The 18,089-nt window shown below is 46.9% G+C and overlaps 1 protein-coding gene across 4 annotated transcripts in view; it reads left to right on the top strand.

The window, feature by feature from the left end:
* Yap1 (Yes1 associated transcriptional regulator) overlaps positions 1-18,089 on the top strand; it is a 62,298-nt gene that overhangs the window by 21,610 nt on the left and 22,599 nt on the right. For all 4 annotated transcript variants that reach the window (XM_042682991.1, XM_042682989.1, XM_042682990.1 and 1 more), the window contains exons 3-4: positions 4,418-4,527; positions 10,756-10,869. In XM_042682991.1, the coding sequence (XP_042538925.1) occupies positions 4,418-4,527; positions 10,756-10,869 (224 nt within the window). The remainder of the gene's footprint in view (positions 1-4,417; positions 4,528-10,755; positions 10,870-18,089) is intronic.

Below are 18,089 nucleotides of genomic sequence, written 5' to 3'. Positions count from 1 at the left end.
GCTGATTGATCTGAGGGCCCACATTCCCAGGCCCTGAGAACCAGCTACACCTAAGACCTGAGTGGCTTAGGTTCCTTCAGTTCCCTACATCCCTGTGCTCAGCACTGCCCCCTGCAGGCTCCTGGTGGGCTTAGGGTGGGGGGTGCAAGGATCCCCCTGGAGGGAGTGTAAGGAGTGTACTTAGTGTCTTTGTCATACTGTATTGGCGTCGTATCTGGGGTAGCTACATAGCACTGAAATCATTATAAAATACTTGATTTGAGCCGGGTGCCGGTGGTTCACGCCTGTCATCCTAGCTACCCCAGCCTCGGGAATGGCAGGCCTGCTCGGTTTTAATGATTCCACGGTGGGCGGGCGCCTAGCGCTCACCCTCCACAGCTCTGTTCTGCCCTGACTTGGACCCAAGTCCACTGTTCTCCAAGTCAGTTAAAATTTGCCTTCTTCATGGAAGTAAGCTGAAAGCCTGTACCTATTGGGAGTGTTTCTGTCTCCTTGCTGATTGCTCGTCGAGGATGCTGCTGCTGTTGTGGCTTTGTGGCTCTGCTTCTGTCCTGCCTGCCAGGGATTCCCTTGCCTCACTCCGTACAAGTCCTGAGGAAACAAGGGTACCTGCCAACAGCCCCGGATCTGGGGCCACTGTGTTTACAAAGTCAGCACGGGGTGCATGGGGTCCTTGGTTTTCCTTCGACTAGTCCCTCCACCTGCTGTTACAAACAGCCATGCTCTCAAGTCTGTCAGCCGGCGGGCAGAGGACGGGTGAGTGTGCAGTTCAAAAGCATGCTTAGAGCCGGGTGCTGGTGGCTCACACCTGCCACCCTTGCTACTCCAGAGGCTGAGATCTGAGCCAAGAAAACCGGGAGTGGTGCTGTGGCTCAAGCGGTAGAGCTCTCGCCTTGAACTGAAGAGCTGAGGGACAGTGCCCAGGCCTAGAGTTCAAGCCCCATGACCGACCAAATTAAGAAAAAAAAAAGCATGTGCTTAGAAGGTTTCTCACCAGGTCATAGCTTACCAATGAAACCAGCTTGTCTGATGCAGAGCTGGCTGTGGTGATGTGCACATCTCACCTCACCTCGTGGGTGGAAGGCAGGATTGTCTAGGCGGGACCTGGCAAAAAGCTAAAGTAAAAAAGTCCAGGGTATGGCTCAAGGGGTAGAGAGCCTGCCCACCAAGGGCAAGGCCCTGAGTTCAAACCCTAACACCACCAAGAAAAGAAAAAGTTGTGATAGGCTACATGTAGATGTAGTATGTACGTACACAAGATTACCATGTAAGTTATTTAAAAGTATGCACTTCATTGGCATTTTTCCCAGCCACCATTAGTAGCCTTCTCAGAATATCCCACATAGAAATCTGTTCCTACTTCATTTCCCCCACCTCCTAGTAACCGTCTTTTCTTCTTTGTTCTTTCTCAGATACTTAAGTATGTAGAATAATACAATATCTGTCCTTTTCTGTAATAGTCTTGGATTCTTTCTGTTTATGGCTAAGTTCTCCTTAACGCACACATACACCACGATTTGTTTGTTCATTTGCTGATGGATGTTTGGGTTGTTTGTAACTTTGGCGATTGTGAAAAAGGCTGCTTTGAACATTATTAGTACAGCAGTCTGTGTTGATGATGTTTGGGTTGTGAATGGATGTTTGGCGATTGTGAAGAAGGCTGCAGTACAGCAGTCTATGCTGAACCTCTGCTTCCAATGATTGTAACTTCCAGAAGTGGGATTGTCGGGTCACGTAGTTTTATGTTGTTGCATGTTTGGTTTGTTCTCCACAGTGTACCACTTTACATTCCAGCAGTTACACTCTCCCAATACTTAATTTCCACAGCTTCTTTCTAGCATTTCTCATTAGCTTATACTTGTAGCAGTGAAATACGCTTCCATGTTTATTAGCTTCTGTACTCTTTGACAGCAGGTGTGATAGGTTGTGGAGCATCTTTTTTGTGATTGTTCTTGTCAGTGCTAGGGTTTGACTCAGACCTTGGACTTGCTTCCTCTGCTGGTGCTCTACCACTTGAGCCACATCCCCAGCCCTGCTTTTTAGAGGTGGAATCTCAGACTTCAATGCCCAGGCTGGGCTCGAGTGGTGATCTGATCCTGATTATGGGAATGGACCAAAGAAGCCCAGCTGTGTTCTCTCCCTCCTCGTTTTCCTTTTGGGGGTGCTGGGGTTTGAGCTTGGCCTCATGATTTTTATTGCTTTTCTTTTCTTCTATCTAGTTAGGTTTAGTAATCACTGAGCATGTTGAGTTCTTTTTCTATCTGATGTGGAGCTTGGGATCTACAACGAATCTTCCAGAAGTACTTGTATGTTTGAAACCACCTGAATACATACAGCATAGCAGTGCTTTCTGGACTTTTCTGTTAGGACAAGAAACAAAAGGCTTGCAGTATGGTATAATTTCCAGTGTGTTATGGTGTAATTTCCAGTGTGTTTCTTCCTAATTTTTGCTCATTTTTAATAGCCTTCAGTGATAGCCCAGTTAAACTTGAATTTAAGAGCTTGATTCCTGGTGATAGGAAATGGTTACCAACCAGGCATGGTGATACATGCCTGTACACCCAGGACTCGGGAGGCTGAGTCAGGATTGTGAGTTCTAGGCCAAGCTGGGCATTGCAGCAACACTCAAACTCCTCTCTCCCACCAAAAATATTAACTAAACACTGTTGTCTCCTTATGAAGGGATTCTCCTGTTCATAGCTCTGATCTTTTGATACTTCTAAAAATAGTAATTTGAAGTGGAGGTACTTATACAGATGTAGAAAGCATATGGTTCTGGCATAGAAACTGTAGCTCCAAGCAGGATTAGATTGAACAATGTGTCTTTGTTCCTAGAGCCAATTAAGCATGTAGGTTTAGCTGGGTTGGGAGCAGCCTCTAGCATGTGACTCTATAAATAACACTTGCACAACAAACATGGGCCTGATCCCCGAGCACAGCCCTGGGCGGGCTGCCCACACCCGCACGCCACCGTGGTGTGCTGAGGGCAAGCACAGTACAGCTCAGAACGCAGACCTTCTTCACGCCCATGTCCGGTCAGTCCTGCTCCAAGACAGAAACTCTACTTGGACTTCATATATTTTAATGATGTTATTTGGTATTTCAGGAGATAAGGGGCTGGGAAGGTGGCTCAGCGGCAGAGTGCATGCCTTGCAAGCATGAGGCCCTGGGTTCGATTCCTCAGCACCACATAAACAGAAAAAGCCGGAAGTGGTGCTGTGGCTCCAGTGGTAGAGTGCTAGCCTTGAGCTGAAGAGCTGAGGGACAGCGCCCAGGCCCAGCGTTCAGGCCCCATGACCAGCAAAAAAAAAAAAAAAAAGGAGATGGTTCTCTTGTAAGTTTGTAAGTCTTTGAGTGTTGGTTTTGTGATTTTCTTTTTTAGGTGGCTGATTTGAAGATTACTTTTTATCTTTAAAAATGTTTTATTATAAAGGTGATGTACAGAGGTTATAGTTACATGAGCCAGATAATGAGTGCAGGTCTTTTTTTTTTTTTTGGTCAGTCCTGGGGCTTGAACTCTGGGCCTAGGCACTGTCCCTCAGCTCTTCAGCTCAAGGCGAGCGCTCTACAACTTGAGCCATAGCACCCCTTGCAGTTTTCTGGTGGTTTATTGCTGCCTGGTCTGGCTTTGAACCATGATCCTCAGATCTCAGCCTCTTGAGTAGCTAGGATGACGGGCGTGAGCCACTGGCTCCTGGCTACGAGTGCAGTTCTTTTTGAACAATGCACCCCCTCCCTTCCTCACCCACAAGTTGTAGAGTTCATTTTCTTTTCTTTTGGTCATGGGCTTTGAACTCGGGGCCTGGGTGCTGTCCCTGAGCTCTTCAGCTCAAGGCCTAGCGCTCTACCATTTGAACCACAGCACCACTTCTGGTTTTCTGGTTGCTTATTGGAGATCAGAATCCTGTGGACTTTGTTGCCCATGCTGGCTTTGAACCATGATCCTCAGCTCTCGGCCTCCTGAGTAGCTGGGATCACAGGCGTGAGCCACCGGTGCCCAGCTGTATAGTTCATTTTCCACATAGTGTCTAGTGAGTACCACTGCTGCATTTGTTCACCCTACATTTTATCTTCGGGCTACTGTCTTATGGGTCTATAAGATATTATCACTGAAAAGTCCAGGTGTAATTTTTTCCCAGCTTGCACTTACAAGGTGGAAGAGGTCAGTGTTGAATTAGCCTGGTGAGAAGTGCCTTGCTGGGCCGAGGAGTCAACCGAGCCTCCAGGCAGGCCTTTTGCTATCTCACAGAGACAGGAGTCTTCTCAGATTTCTCCCCTGGCTGGCTTCAAACCATGACCTCCTCTAGGTTTGACTAGTTGGGATGACAGGTGTGAGTCCCCGGCCTAGCTAGACCAGTGTTTTTAGGGTAACATTGACAGTATTTACTTCCTGACTCTGTGGTTTGGTTTGTCACAGTCACATGGATCAGACGACAACATGGCAGGATCCCAGGAAGGCCCTGTTCTCCCAGATGAGCGTCGCTGCCTCCACCAGCCCCTCCGTGCAGCAGACCTTGATGACCTCAGGTGAGCCAGACACTGGTCACTAGAGCACTCACTAATGCCTGTGCATCTTCGGAGCTCGCTGCACAGAACAGTCATTATTTTCTTACAGAGCCTGCAGTCTGAGCCATGCTCTGCTCATTCCTTCCTATTTCGCTTGGAGACATTTTATTTCAGAATAACATGCACTATACGATAGAGACTTGTTTGGTTGTTAATTCATAAGGCGATCTGTAACTTAAAAGCCAGACATGACTGAAGTTTTGGCTATGAAGCAAGCATTGCAGATCTCTGGTTTTGTGTTCTTTCACTGCTTTCTTGTGTCTGAAGTCTCCTTTACTCTTTGGGCTCTGGATGGAAGTCAGCTTCCAGCTTGCTTTTATTTTTTTGTAAAGGGTGAAGAGAATACATGAAGTTTGTTTGTTTCTTTTTTTTTTTTTTTTTTTGGCCAGTCCTGTGCCTGGGCACTGTCCCTGAGCTGCTTTTGCTCAAGGCTGGTACTTGAGCCACAGCGCCACTTCCTGTTTTTCTGTGTATGTGGTGCTGAGGAATCAAACCCAGGGCTTCATGCATGCTAGGCCAGCACTCCTCCACTGAGCCACCTTCCCCGCCATGCAGGAGGTTTCAGGTTGAGTGTGTATCTGTGGACTCCAAGCAGTGATGCTCTTAGCCTACATTTGTAGGAGGATCAGGGGGCTTGAGACCTCCAGGGCCTCAAACGTGTCATCTTCTGCCTCTGGAGTGATGGCACCATGGGTGGGGGCGGAGGGTCACCACCATGGTCCATTTAGTCTACCTCTTTTTTTTTTTTTTTGGTCGGTCATGGGGCCTGGGCGCTGTCCCTCAGCTCTTCAGCTCAAGGCAAGCGCTCTACTACTTGAGCTACAGCGCCACATCCAGTTTTCTGAGTGGTTTATTGGAGGTAAGAGTCTAACAGACTTTTCCTGCCCAGGCTGGCTTTGGACCATGATCCTCAGATCTCAACCTCCTGAGCAGCTACGATTCCAGGTGTGAGCCACCAGCATCTGGCTAGTCTACCTTTTAAAGCAATATTTCTGCGTCCTCAAGACACTAGGAAAGCAGCAGCTTGTAAATCCAAAAATACTTATCCCAGACTGAGCATGTGTTACTTCACATGAACAGACAAAAAGCCTGCATAAAGCTACAGGCTAAATTATTCTTTCTGAAGTGACTTGAATCTGCAGCTTTTCTCATTTGCATAACGAGGAGTAAGGCTGTCCCTTAGGATAGAGAGTGAGAAGAAAAGGAAATGTAACACACAGAGCTCTGTTTCGATCCACTACAGAAGAGGCCCGGTGTCAGCATTTCATTTCTCACTTTCCCTACGCAGTTGGTGCCGCGTGACTTTGCCCTTTGTGAGGTGGGTCAGGGTCAAGGTTCTCTCATTAAAAAGACACCTTTGCCCATCACTCCTTCCTCAAGGCTGAGTTCTGGATCTACTCCTGTGCCCTTGCCGGCTGCCCTGGCTTAGGGAGCCTGGCAGCAGCTCTGCAGGGCGTGTTGTCACCTGACGTTGGAGGGTGGAGTGGTGGCTGGTGTGGGGAGCTCATGGAGAGAAGGAAGCCAGGATTGCACGGTGCGTCTGCTTCCATAGCTCTGTGTGGGTTGAACACTTGAATACTAGAGTTCAGAGTTGACAGTGGAGAACAAGGCCACATTTGTGCTGGAACTTTCCTTGCTACTTGACTCAGGAACAGCTGGCTCCTCAGCCCCCCGGCCTGGAGACAGCAGACCCTTTGGTGCTCAGGACGGAACAGCAACTGGGTGCCTTCACTGGACACGGCCTCCCATGCGTGTTCTGTCTCAGGAACAACCTGATTCCCGCCTCTGACAAGACCTCGCAGAGTTGGGGCTGAGATCAAGAGGCCTTGGAGTCAGGGATATGGTTTTGAATCCTCAGGGTCACCTTGGGCCTTGTGGGATCTTGGACAAGTTACTATGTCTCAATTTCAATAATGAAGTCCTCCCTAGAGCTATTGCGGAGATTAGATGAGAATTCACTTGCAATCGGCAAATGGACACAACTAGTGCCATTATCTTACTTGTAGAGCATTGTGTACATGTCCTCATACATGTATGTGTATATATACATATACATGTGTAAGTAAATATGAGCTGATACAGTGCAAGAATTTAAGTCGCTGTTCATTCAGAATAGTTTTTTTGTTTTGTTTTGTTTTTTGGGTCCAGTTGTGGGGCCTGAAGTCTGGGCCTGGGCGCTGTCCCTCAGCTCTTCAGCTCAAGGCTAGCGCTCTACCACTTGAGCCACAGTGCCACTTCCGGCTTTTTTCTTTTTGTTTATGTGGTGCTGAGGAATCGAACCCAGGGCCTCGTGCATGCAAGGCAAGTGCTCTACTGCTGAGCCACCTTCCCAGCCCTCAGAATAGTTTGAGGCTATGTTTATTTCTACAAACTTTCTTCAAATACAAGGCTATTGGTTCTTTACCCAAGTAATCAGTTTATCTCTGGCTTTCAGATTTACTTGAGTTTGTTTCATATAGGTATTAAAATGTTAAATATAGATTTAGTTGTTTTTTTTTTTTTATGCTAGTCCTGGGGCTCACACTCAGAGCCTGGGTACTGCCCCTAAGCTTTTGTGCTCAAGACTAGTGCTGTACCACTTGAGCCATAGCTCCACTTTCAGCTTTTTGTGGTGGTTAATTGGAGATGGGAGTCCCATGGACTTTCCTGCCCAGGCTGGCTTTGAACCACATCGCCTCCCAAGTAGCTAGGATTACAGGTGTGAGCCATTGGTGCCTTACTAATTTTATTTTATTTTTTGCTGGTCCTGGGGCTTGAACTCGGGGCCTAGATGCCATCCCTGATCTTGTTTATGCTCAAGGTTAGTGCTATACCACTTGAGCCATGCTGCCATTAACCAGCTTTTTTCAGTAGTTTATTGGAGATTAGAGTCTTACAGACTTACCTGCCCATGCTGACTTCAAACTGCAACCTTCAGATCTCTGCCTCCTGAGTAGATAGTAGTACAGGCCTGAGGGCCATTGGCACCTGCCTATAAGGTGCTTTTTAAAAGTACCAATTTAATCACCAAACTAATTTAGAAGGTATTAAAGAACATAAAGAAGAAGTACATATGCATGTGTGTCATTGCTACTTGCCAGCTTTTTTTTTTTTTTTTTTTGTGCCAGTTCTGGGCTTGAACTCAGGGCCTGGGCACTGTCTCAGAGCTGCTTTTGCTCAAGCCCAGCCAGAACACCACTTCCGGCCTTTTCTGTTTATTACTGAGGAATCAAACCCAGGGCTATGTGCATGCTAGGCAAGCATTCTACAACTAAGCCACATTCCCATCCTTTGGGTAAACTGTTTTTAGGCCTTAACTTCCTTGTGTGTTTAGCAGGGGAAAATAATTGTCCATATGTAATGAAATTATTGAACAGTTACCAATTTTCTTGCAAAGAACTTAGAACAGTACCTTGGTGTGTGGATCAGAATTCTGGAAAGGTCACTGAATCTACTTTCTAAGGAAAGGCTTTCTTGATAGACCTGTATGCACTTTGAGCCGGTCACCTGGGCGTGTTGTGTGTCCCTGGAGACTTCAGGTGAGGAGATACTAATCACTCCGCCCTTGTGATCAAGACTTTCCTGTTTGATTAGACATTGCAGGTGGTTTTAGTTAGTTATTACTAATGCAAGCATTCTTAGGCAAGATCAGGAGTGGATGTCCAGTCACCCTCAGATTACGACAGAGTATTTTGTTTGTTCTGAAAATATTGCAGGAAGTGAGTGCTGGCTGTGGTAGATGGGTTGTCAGTCAGGCTGTGTTCCTATATCCCGTCTAGAAAGGTATCTTCCCTAAGGATAAATAATTGTAACCATTGTTTAATGATAGCACACTACTTCCTTCTGTTTACCCAAATTCTAATTTCTCACGTGCTTTATATCTCACCCCCCTTCTCTCTCTCTCTCTCTCTCTCTCTCTTTCTCTCTCTCTCTCTCTCTCTCTCTCTCTCTCTCTCTCTCTCTCTCTCTCTCTCTCTCTCTTGCCAGCCCTGTGGCTTGAACTCAGGGCCTGGCATTGTCCTTTAGCTTTCACTCAAGGATAGCACTCTACCACTTGAACTTGAGTTCCACTTCTGGCCTTTTCTATGTACGTGGCATTGAGGAATCGAACCTAGGGCTTCGTGCATGCCAGACAAGCACTCTACCACTGAGCCACATTCCCAGCCCTCTTTTGTTTTTTGTCGGTCATGGGGCTTGAACTCTGGGCTTGGGCGCTGTCCTTGTGCTCTTCAGCTCAAGGTAACCGCTCTACTGCTTGAACCACAGTGCCACTTCCAGTTTTCTAGTGGTTTATTGGAGATCAGAGTCTCATGGACTTTCCTGCCCAGTCTGGCTTTGAACCGCTATCCTCAGATCTCAGCCTCCTGAGTAGATAGGATGACAGGCGTGAGCCACCGGTGCCTGGCCCTCCTTTGTTTCTTAAAATGTTATAAAGGTTTTCGTGTAAGGACCAGGGTATGGCAGTTCAGCCTTGAAAAACCCAATGTGTCACTCCAGTAGCAAAAAGTGAATTTGGATGAAAAATTTATTGACTAGTCTAAAGGTTGTCTATGAGTTGGGAGAAATGCTGTTATAGTAATAGTAGTCCCATGTTATCCATCGGTCCTTTTACTTAATTAAAGGATGGAAAGTTTTGTTTTTCTTCCCCTTCTCCCTTCTTTTTATTGGTGTTTGAACTCAGGAGCCCACGCTTCCAGCCCCTTTTACACTGTTGGATTTAGGTTTTGCGTTTTTTTTGATGCCAGTCCAAGGGTTTGAACTCAGGGCTCGGGCACTGTCCCTGAGGTTTTGTGCTCTACCACTTTTAGCCACAGCTCAAATTCCCGGCTTTTTAGTAAATGGAAGTTCATCCTGTGGACTTTCCTGCCTGGGCTAGCTTTGAGCCGCAATCCTCAGATTTCAGCCTCCTGAGTAGCTAGGATGACAGGTGTGAGCCACGTAAGCCTGGCTGTACTTCTGTCCCAGCCTGTGCGGGGCTAATTCTTCGCTGGGACAACAGGCACCACATCCAGCTCTGTAGAGAGAGAGTGTGGAGACGTCTCTGCTCTTACACTCCCATGTTGGGATGGCGGCGGCAGCTCAGCGCCCCTGCTGCTGGCTGATGGATCTTGCATGAATCGCCAGCTTGGTCTTGAACTGGGATCTTCCTGACCCCAGCTTGGAAGCAGCTAGGGTTATTGGTGTCTGGGATTGAACCGGGGCTGCTGTGGACTTGCTCATGGGGTAGTCACATTTGTGTCTTAGGAGTTTGGCGTTCTTAAGTGGTGAACACGGCTTTCAAAATCGTTTTAAACTTGAGCCATTTTCACAAGGGTAGAAGCAATGCTACTGTCCAATTTCAGAGTTCCGTGTTTCTGGTGGGAGTGTCCCAATACTTCGTTATTTTGGACCTCATCTCCCTGAAACCAATCCCTGGCTTCCGCATCCTCATGAAAGTAGAAAAATACTCCCAAGTGCTAACTGTCCATTTTATATTATTCTGTAGCTTCAAAATGGCACCTCCTTTCACTTCTCTTTTTTTTTTTTTTTTTGGTCGGTTGTGGGGCTTGAACTCTGGGCCTGGGCGTTGTCCCTCAGCTCTTCAGCTCAAGGCGAGCGCTCTACCACTTGAGCTATAGCGCCACTTCCGGTTTTCTGGTGGTTTATTGGAGATAGGAGTCTCACCTTCTCTCCTGCCCGGGCTGGCTTTGAACCGCGATCCTCAGATCTCAGCCTCCTGAGTAGCTAGGATTATAGGCGTGAGCCTCCGACGCCCGGCTTCCTTTCACTTCTTGAGACACTTGCCTTGCAAAACTTTCCTGTTCCATGCCCGTCTCCCACACTCCAGCAAGCTGAAAATTCTATCCACAGACCCACTTCCCACCATCTCCACTAAGTTTTTGGGGGTGGGGAATGATAGTGTATTGCAGTTTTCGTGGTGGGTGGGGGCCAGTCACATACATAGTAGAAATAAGAGGAAGGTGGCAGTCGTAGGTGAAGTGTGATTTTTGTTTGTGTCTTTGGGGGATGTGGGTTTTATTGTTCTTCGGTCTCCTCTCTGAGGAGAAGAATCAGGTATATAAGTGTATCTCTCCTCTGAATACAAGCTAAAATCTGTCCCATGCATTGTTGTGCATCTAGAGGTGTTTTGTGTTTCAATTTGTACCCTTCCCTGTTTTTAGGTAACAATAATGGAAAACTAACCATGATTCTTTTCCTCTGGTGTTACAGGCCCTCTACCTGATGGCTGGGAGCAAGCCACCACTCAGGATGGAGAGATTTACTACATCAACCACAAGGACAAGACCACCTCCTGGCTGGACCCCAGGATCGACCCTCGCTTTGGTAAAGGTTCATTTCAAATTCTTGAGTGTGTGAATTTTGGAAAGTGCGTTTAAATGTGGTTACATAGTTATGTAGTTCTACAAAATGACTGCCTTTCCAACTTTCCCAAGTACTGTTTTGTTTTTTTTTTCAAACCTCTTCATTTAAACTTGAGACACTGAGCTCTAAGTCGGCTTGTCAGTCTGGGCGGAGAGGGGGATGCTGTAACAGCTGACAGACCAGAACCCCTGCTCCTCTTGGTTGTGTGGGAAGCACAGTGACCTTGTACAAAACCAGGCTGTTGGGCCACATGGAAAACCTGGAATACTGGCTTTCAATGACCTGATCTTAACTCAGAGGGATGAGCACCATCCAGGGCTGGTGATAAATGGTGAAGCGAGGTCCCGCTCTAGGTGGTAGCGGGGGTGGGGCAGCCCTTGGCTTTTTTCCCTCCATAGCAAAGGCGTCTTCCCTTTTAAAAAATGTAGGAAGCAAAAGAGTAAGCTAGGTTCCTGTCACATTGCATGGCGAAATGATTGTACCTCGCACAAAGCAGAGCGTGCATGTTTATTTCATAAGCGTGCCTAAAGGTCTCTGTGCCTGTTTATCCATAGTTATATATATTTTTGCACTGTTTCAGTCTCCTCAGTTGGGTTTCTGGGATCTTTTTCCAAAGCCATGGAAAATGAATCTAAAAACTGTGGTTTTGAAGCTTCGTCTTGAGCTAGACACAGCTAACTGAAACCATGTGCAACATCGATCACACAGTGGGTCAGGCTCCGAGCGGACGCTTGAAGCCTCCTGAGGCTGACCTCGCAGCCTCCATGGGCCTTACAGGGGAGAGGAGTTAACTCTGCAGATGCCATCTCCTGCATGCCTCATGGAAAGCAGAAATAACCATATAGAGCGGCTACACCAAGTAACTTCCCCGTCAGCAGTCCTAGGAGCCATTCTGCCTCTTGGGTCTACCTCGAGAAAAAAACAAAGTGGGCACTGGCGGCTCACATCTGTCATCCTAGCCATTCAGGAGGCTAAGATCTGAGCATTGTGGTTCAAAGCCAGCCAGCGCAGGAAAGTCTCTAAGACTCTTATCTCCGGTGAACCATCAAAAAACCAGAAGTGGCGCTGTAGCTCAGGTAGTAGAGTACTCACTTTGAGGTAAAGAGCTGAGGGACAGGGCCCAGGCCCAGGCCCTGAGTTCAAGCCCCATGACCAACCAAAACAAAAACAAAAAACAGAAAAGTTCAACCAAACAGTACTTGTGTTGTTTGCCTTAAATGTCAACTTCATGGATTAATGTGTGAATCTAAAATGCAAAGTAAAATCAAAGTTGGTCCTGGGCAGAGATGGCTATTTTGACAGATAACCAGTCTGGCTTAAATGCCAGTCTTTTTGGCTTCCAGACCTGTTTGAGGGTTAAAAATAAAAGGTAATGTGGCATGTTAATAATTCACAACTTCAGGTCCTATTTTAATATTTGAATAAGGCCTTGTAGTTGAAATAGGAGCCCGTGAGAGGTGGGAAATTTAATAAATGTTGCCGTTAGTTCTGAGGACTGGGGTGGCAGAGGCCACGCTTCTTGGGGTCATTTTTAATGAAATGAATTCAACTCATCTGCATTTTGGAAATTTTAAGCTCATGAAAAATTATTAACTCTTTACTAAGATCAGGATTTAAGATTTTTAAAGGCATGTTTTCAGTGAAACAGTAAGAACCAAAAAAACAAAAACAAAACCACTCCTACCTCTGAAACACACATGCACACACAAGCTTATGATTAGATGTGCCAAAAAAGTCTCATGAAATTCTCTTCCTGCCTCGTTCCCCTTTCTGGGCCCACTGTGGATGTGTGTCCCAGACAGGCTTGTCAGCATGCCAGTGCTCTTTATTTTGTGGCTGGGCTTTTAATCTGTTCCAGACCTTTTCAGTCAGAGAGCTCAAGTGTAACTGAAGGGGTAGGGGAGAGACAACAGGGGGAATTAGTGCTCTGATCTGGAGTGACAGCAGATAGAGACAAGCTGTTAGATGCTGGATTTTGAAGACTTCCTTCAACCTGAAGTTCTGTTCTGTGTGGTGGATTATGTTTTATCTCCCCCCCCCCCCCCCCCCCCCCCCCCCCACCGCTTTCCCCTACTTTTTTTTTTTTTTTTTTTTTGGCCAGTCCTGGGGCTTCAACTTAGGGCCTGGGTGCTGTCCCTAAGCCTCTCTTTGCTCGAAGATAGAGTCCTAGCAAATGAGCCACAGCACTGTTTCTGGCTTTTTCTGTGTATGTGGTACTGAGGAATGGAACCCAGGGTTTCATGCATGCTAGGCAAGCGCTCTTCCACTGAGCCACCTTCCCCCCACCCCCATTTCGACCCCCCTGAGCCTGGCAGGCTCTGCAAACGGTATTCAGTTGTTGCTCTTAGGGTTCTAGAGTTTGTTTCCCTGTATTTTCCAAGTCTGTATTTAAATGTCGGACATTTGAGTTGTGGTTGCCTGGAGGGAAAGCCATGCCATGCCTCTGTGTGAGTGCTAACCAGGCCACCCTCTTCAGTGCGGATCCTTTTCATATTTCTAGTCAGGCCCTTCAACCTAGAGCATTGAGATAACCACTCCTTCATATCTCTCACGAGGTTTAAATGCATTATACGAAATTAGGAAATTAAATAACTGGTTGGGATTAGTAAGCTTTTATGGTTTTCTTATTCATTTAACATTAAAAAACTATGTACATTGTTTTAGAAAATTTACTAGTAATATTTAACAGATCATCAGTTGTGACCAAATGTCAATGTGGATGCAGATACTTACAGGGCTTTTAAGGAAGAATGTTTAAGCTGGGTGCCGATGGCTCGCGCCTGTAATCCTAGCTACTCACAAGGCTGAGATCTGGGATCATAGCTCTAAAAAAAAGGAAAACAGGACCTGGGAAGGTGGCTCAGTGGTAGAGTGCTTGCCTTGCATGCTCGAGGCCCTGGGTTCGATTCCTCAGCACCACATAAGCAGAAAGAAAAAAAGCTGGAAGCGGCGCTGTGGCTCAAGTGGTAGAGCGCTAGCCTTGAGCTGAAGAGCTGAGGGACAGTGCCCAGGCCCAGAGTTCAGGCCCCACGAACAGACACCCCCCCCCCCCCCCAAAAAAAAAGAAGAAAACAGAAAAAACCCCAGGGCCTGCTGATATATCTATCTATCTATCTATCCATCTATGAGTTATTGCTTATCCTGGGCTTGAGTTCAGGGCCTGGTCACTGTCCTTGAGCTTTTTTGTTCAAGGCTAATGTTCTACCACTTGAGCCATGGCCCTACTTCTGGCTTTTGGCTTGTTCACTGGAGATTAGAATACCCTGTCATTCCTTACTACAGTTTGGGCACAGAAAGTTTTATGCTGGGAAATGTCAAAGGTATTTAAAACTCAGATGTTAATTTTCACCCTTCATTTCCACATTTTCTTTTTCTTTTTTTTTTGCCAGTCATGGGGCCTGAACTCAGCCTGGGCTCTGTCTCTCAGCTCTTCAGCTCAAGGTTAGCCCCAAACCACACCCTGGTGGGTAATGCCTGTACTGTAGCCCCAGCCACTTGAGATCTGGAAGATTTAGTTTAAGACCAGCCCAGGAAAACGTTCACGAGACCCTATTTTAACCAACAGAAAGTTGGGCATGGATTCTTACTCCTGTAATCCCCGTTATCTAGGAGGCAAGATGGTTCCAGGTGAAATTTGTGAGACCCCCTTTCATCTATGCAGGAAGCATAAGTAGGTGGATTGTGACTTGGATATAAAGCATAATAATGTGAAGAAAAGCTGAGGCATGGTTCCAGTGGCACAGTATTCTGTTGAGTTCAAACTTATATACTGACAAAATTTTCTATAAGTAAAATAGGTCCCTAAAGCCAAAAGTTGTACAGGACATTTTTCTGTCCAAGGTAAAATAAATATAAGTAATTAAATATCTCTTAGAAATTTTAACCCTAAGACATCAATCATCTCATTAACTATCCCCTAAGATTCAGTATTGGCCAGCCCGAAATCTCTCCTTACCAGCGATAAGGGTAAAACTCTGGGTGCTTCAGGAACTCTAACTTCGGTGCTGGTGAGCTGGGAAGGGGGGATGTCATTTGGCCGTTTGAGTTTTATCGGAAGGGCAGATTGCTTGGCATCCATGTATTGAAGACAATTTGTTTCCCTTGCCAGCTTTTTTATCTTTCCTGGGAATCCTAGACTGTCATCGTTTCTTGGTTTTGATTATATTAACTCCTTAGGACAGAGAGGAAAAGGTGATGTTTCTTTTATGTTGAAGTGAAAAGAATTACTGCTAACCAACAATCACTGACAGATAAACTTCACTTTGGCCTGAAGAGGAAAATCCCTCCCTCCCTCCCTCCTTCCCTCCTTTCCTTCCTCCCTTTCTGTCCTGGGGGACCGAACTCAGAGCCTCACAGATTCAGTACCATCGTCCCTGGCCCACTAAATAGCACAGGACCCCTCGTTTGCTGTGACTCCCCGAACCACCCGCTCATGTTTCATATTTGAAAATTATGCCAAGAGGAGTAGGAAGTCTGAGTGGCCCTGAAGTTGGGGAATTCTAGGCTGTGCAGCCTCTGGTGTAGACTCTATCTCGCGACCGCTGGACTGCAGGCCGTTCTGCTGTTAGAAACCACCCCACCCGTCTACCTGCCCTGCCAGGACTTGGAGGGAGGGAAGGGTTCGTGTTCTTGTGTCCTGCGTCCTGACTCTGTGAGGAAAGCTAGTGAGGGCCCCAGCCCCCCACTTCCAGACCAGCCCCCTGGAGTGGGTTTCCCACTGCAGAGCAAGACCACCGGGGAACAGACCTTGCCTTGATTGGCTTGCTGCTCTCCCAGGGAATCCACGCCATTTAAGGCAGGTTCTCTGGACCAGATGGCTGGTTGTCACTTCCCTCAGAAATCCATTTCCCTTCATGGTTAGGAGTACAGGTCTGATCTTAGCAGGATCAGGCTGATCTAGGGGCAGCCATCCTAATTTTCCCTGTGTTCTCCACTGTAAAAATTCACCAGCCTTTCATGTTCCTCCTTAAATGTGATACCGGGGAGGTGTTTTAAGTGCATCATTGAAGGAGAAAAGCAGAGATGACAGTGCCCTGCTGGGGAGTTTTCTGTGCTGCCCACCACCCCTCCCCTCAACGAGCCTTTTTTTTTTTTCCCGCCAACCAAATCTATAGTAAAGGTTGTCTCCTGTTTTCCATGTGAGAGTTAGCATAACTTTCTGGATTCCATTGAATTAAATTGTGTTGTATATGAAATTACTCGTTTGGAGAGTTAGAAACCCAAATTTACTCAGGAGGTTGATGTGAGGGCAGTGGTGGGTGCTAGCCCCAGCAGGAAAATCCAGATTAACACCAGAGATCCTCCTCTTCACTAGCCTTGAGCACAAAAGCTCAGCGCTCAGGACCTGAGTTGAAGCCCTAAGTCCAACACAAGAGAGAGACCCAGGTTTTTCTGATAGCACTAAGTTACCAAGTGGTTCAGAAAGACAACTAACTTGCCTTGACTTAGCTTGGCTGGTGTGTGAGATGTGAGCGGATTAAACTGGACACCCTTAGGAATGTGCCCAGTCTTGGGGTGGGGGAGGGGGAGGGCTGTACTGTGAGTTCTCCTCCTGGAAGTTACTTTTCAATACCCTTAATCTGAGTGCACAAGGGTTTAGGAGATAACTTTTGAACTATTTATTGTACCTTCTCAATTCAGCTTTTGGTCTTCTGGTCCTTGGGAATTACTTTTGAAGAGGGGTGCGATATCTCTCACCTCTAATCTGAAGATAAGCCCTATCTCTTGGAAGCCAAATTGGAGGGGGGGGAATGTAGGGGGGATTAGGGAAGCTGTAGCTGTACCTTTCTCAGCCGGGTCTTTAGCAGCTGGAGCTTTTACTGCATTGGCAGTGTTGCTTTGGAGGTATGCTTTGTTTGTTTTCAATTTTAGAGCATCTGTAAATGGATGCAGTTGAAAATCTAATGTAAGTGAACCTGAAGCTTAGCTAGTCTGCCCATAGCAGTCAGGTTGAAGCCCACTGTTAAAGGCTGGCACTGGTCACACTTTTTAAGTCTGGAAGACTACTGAATAAGTAGCAGCACTCACGTACTCCTTGAGTTGAGCAGCCTTATTCACTTGAAAAGTTGGTGTGAAATTCAGTAGGCTGGTACCACCAAAGTTCTATGGCAAGCCTTCCTGCACCTCCCCTGGCATGCAGGCCCATGTGGATGAAGTTAGTGTGTACTTTGTGCTGGATGGGTGGCTCGGCAGCCCAGATAGTTGTGTAAAGAATATTCTGTTGTTCTTCTGTTATTAACTTCGCAATTTGTGTAATTTAAGAGCTTCATGTCGCCAGGACTGGCGTTACTGAGCACACCTTTGTTGTTAGAGGAGAGTTGTCTCCAGTTCTGTTTGTGTTAAAGTACCCTGGGAAGAGGGCGGGCCTGCTTTGGCTACCCCCTCCCCAGTTCAGATAAAAGCAAAGAGGAGATTGGAGAAGCAAATACCCCCCCCCCCCCCAAGGCCTATCTCTGTGAAGGAAATTAGACTGACCTAGCACAGGAGTGGTGCTGGGCTGGGTTTTATCTCTGACTCGTTTTGTTATGCTTTCGGGGTTGCCGAGGCCATTTCAGAAGTCCTTGTGCTCAGACTCCCCTGCACCCATGGTCTGTTCAGGATCTCAGGTCTGAGTGGCAGGGGCCCACGGGCCATGGAGATGGAGCTGCGGAGGAAGCAAGTAAGAGGTCACAGTAAAATGTGTGCCACACCTCGGGTGTGAGGTTCTGTAGGGAACATGGCCGAGCGCCAAGGTTCCTGTGTCTCACGGACTACAGATGCATCCAGTGAAAAGTGCTCCCAACTAGTAGGAAATTGGAAGTCAAGCTGTGATTAATGAATTTGCTTGTTCCTTAATCTAACCTGAATTCTCGAGTGTGACTCCCTTCTCTTTACGGCAGTAGTCACACTGGTTCCACGCGAGTCTCGAGGTGTGTTTTCTAGAAGGGGCGCAGGGGTTCTCTGAGCAGCCCTCCTACCCTGCCTCCCCTCCCTCCCTGCCTGAAGTGCTGGATGAGGTGATGAGGAGAACGTGCTCTCTTGCATTAGTGCTAGTGTTGTGCCATCCATAAGTGTATTGTTTGGAAAGTAACACTGTCATGAGGATTAAGCCAGACTTTCCGGAGGAAAAGTTGGCTGATGCCAAGTATTGGTGTTCGTCATCCCTGTTTTTAAGCAATTATAGATGGAAATACTTATCCTCT

This window comes from Dipodomys spectabilis, unplaced genomic scaffold, assembly GCF_019054845.1.
Source record: "Dipodomys spectabilis isolate Male_0828 unplaced genomic scaffold, ASM1905484v1 ptg000076l, whole genome shotgun sequence".
Classification (NCBI taxonomy): Eukaryota; Metazoa; Chordata; class Mammalia; order Rodentia; family Heteromyidae; genus Dipodomys; species Dipodomys spectabilis.
This window is presented reverse-complemented; position numbering and strand designations above follow the sequence as displayed.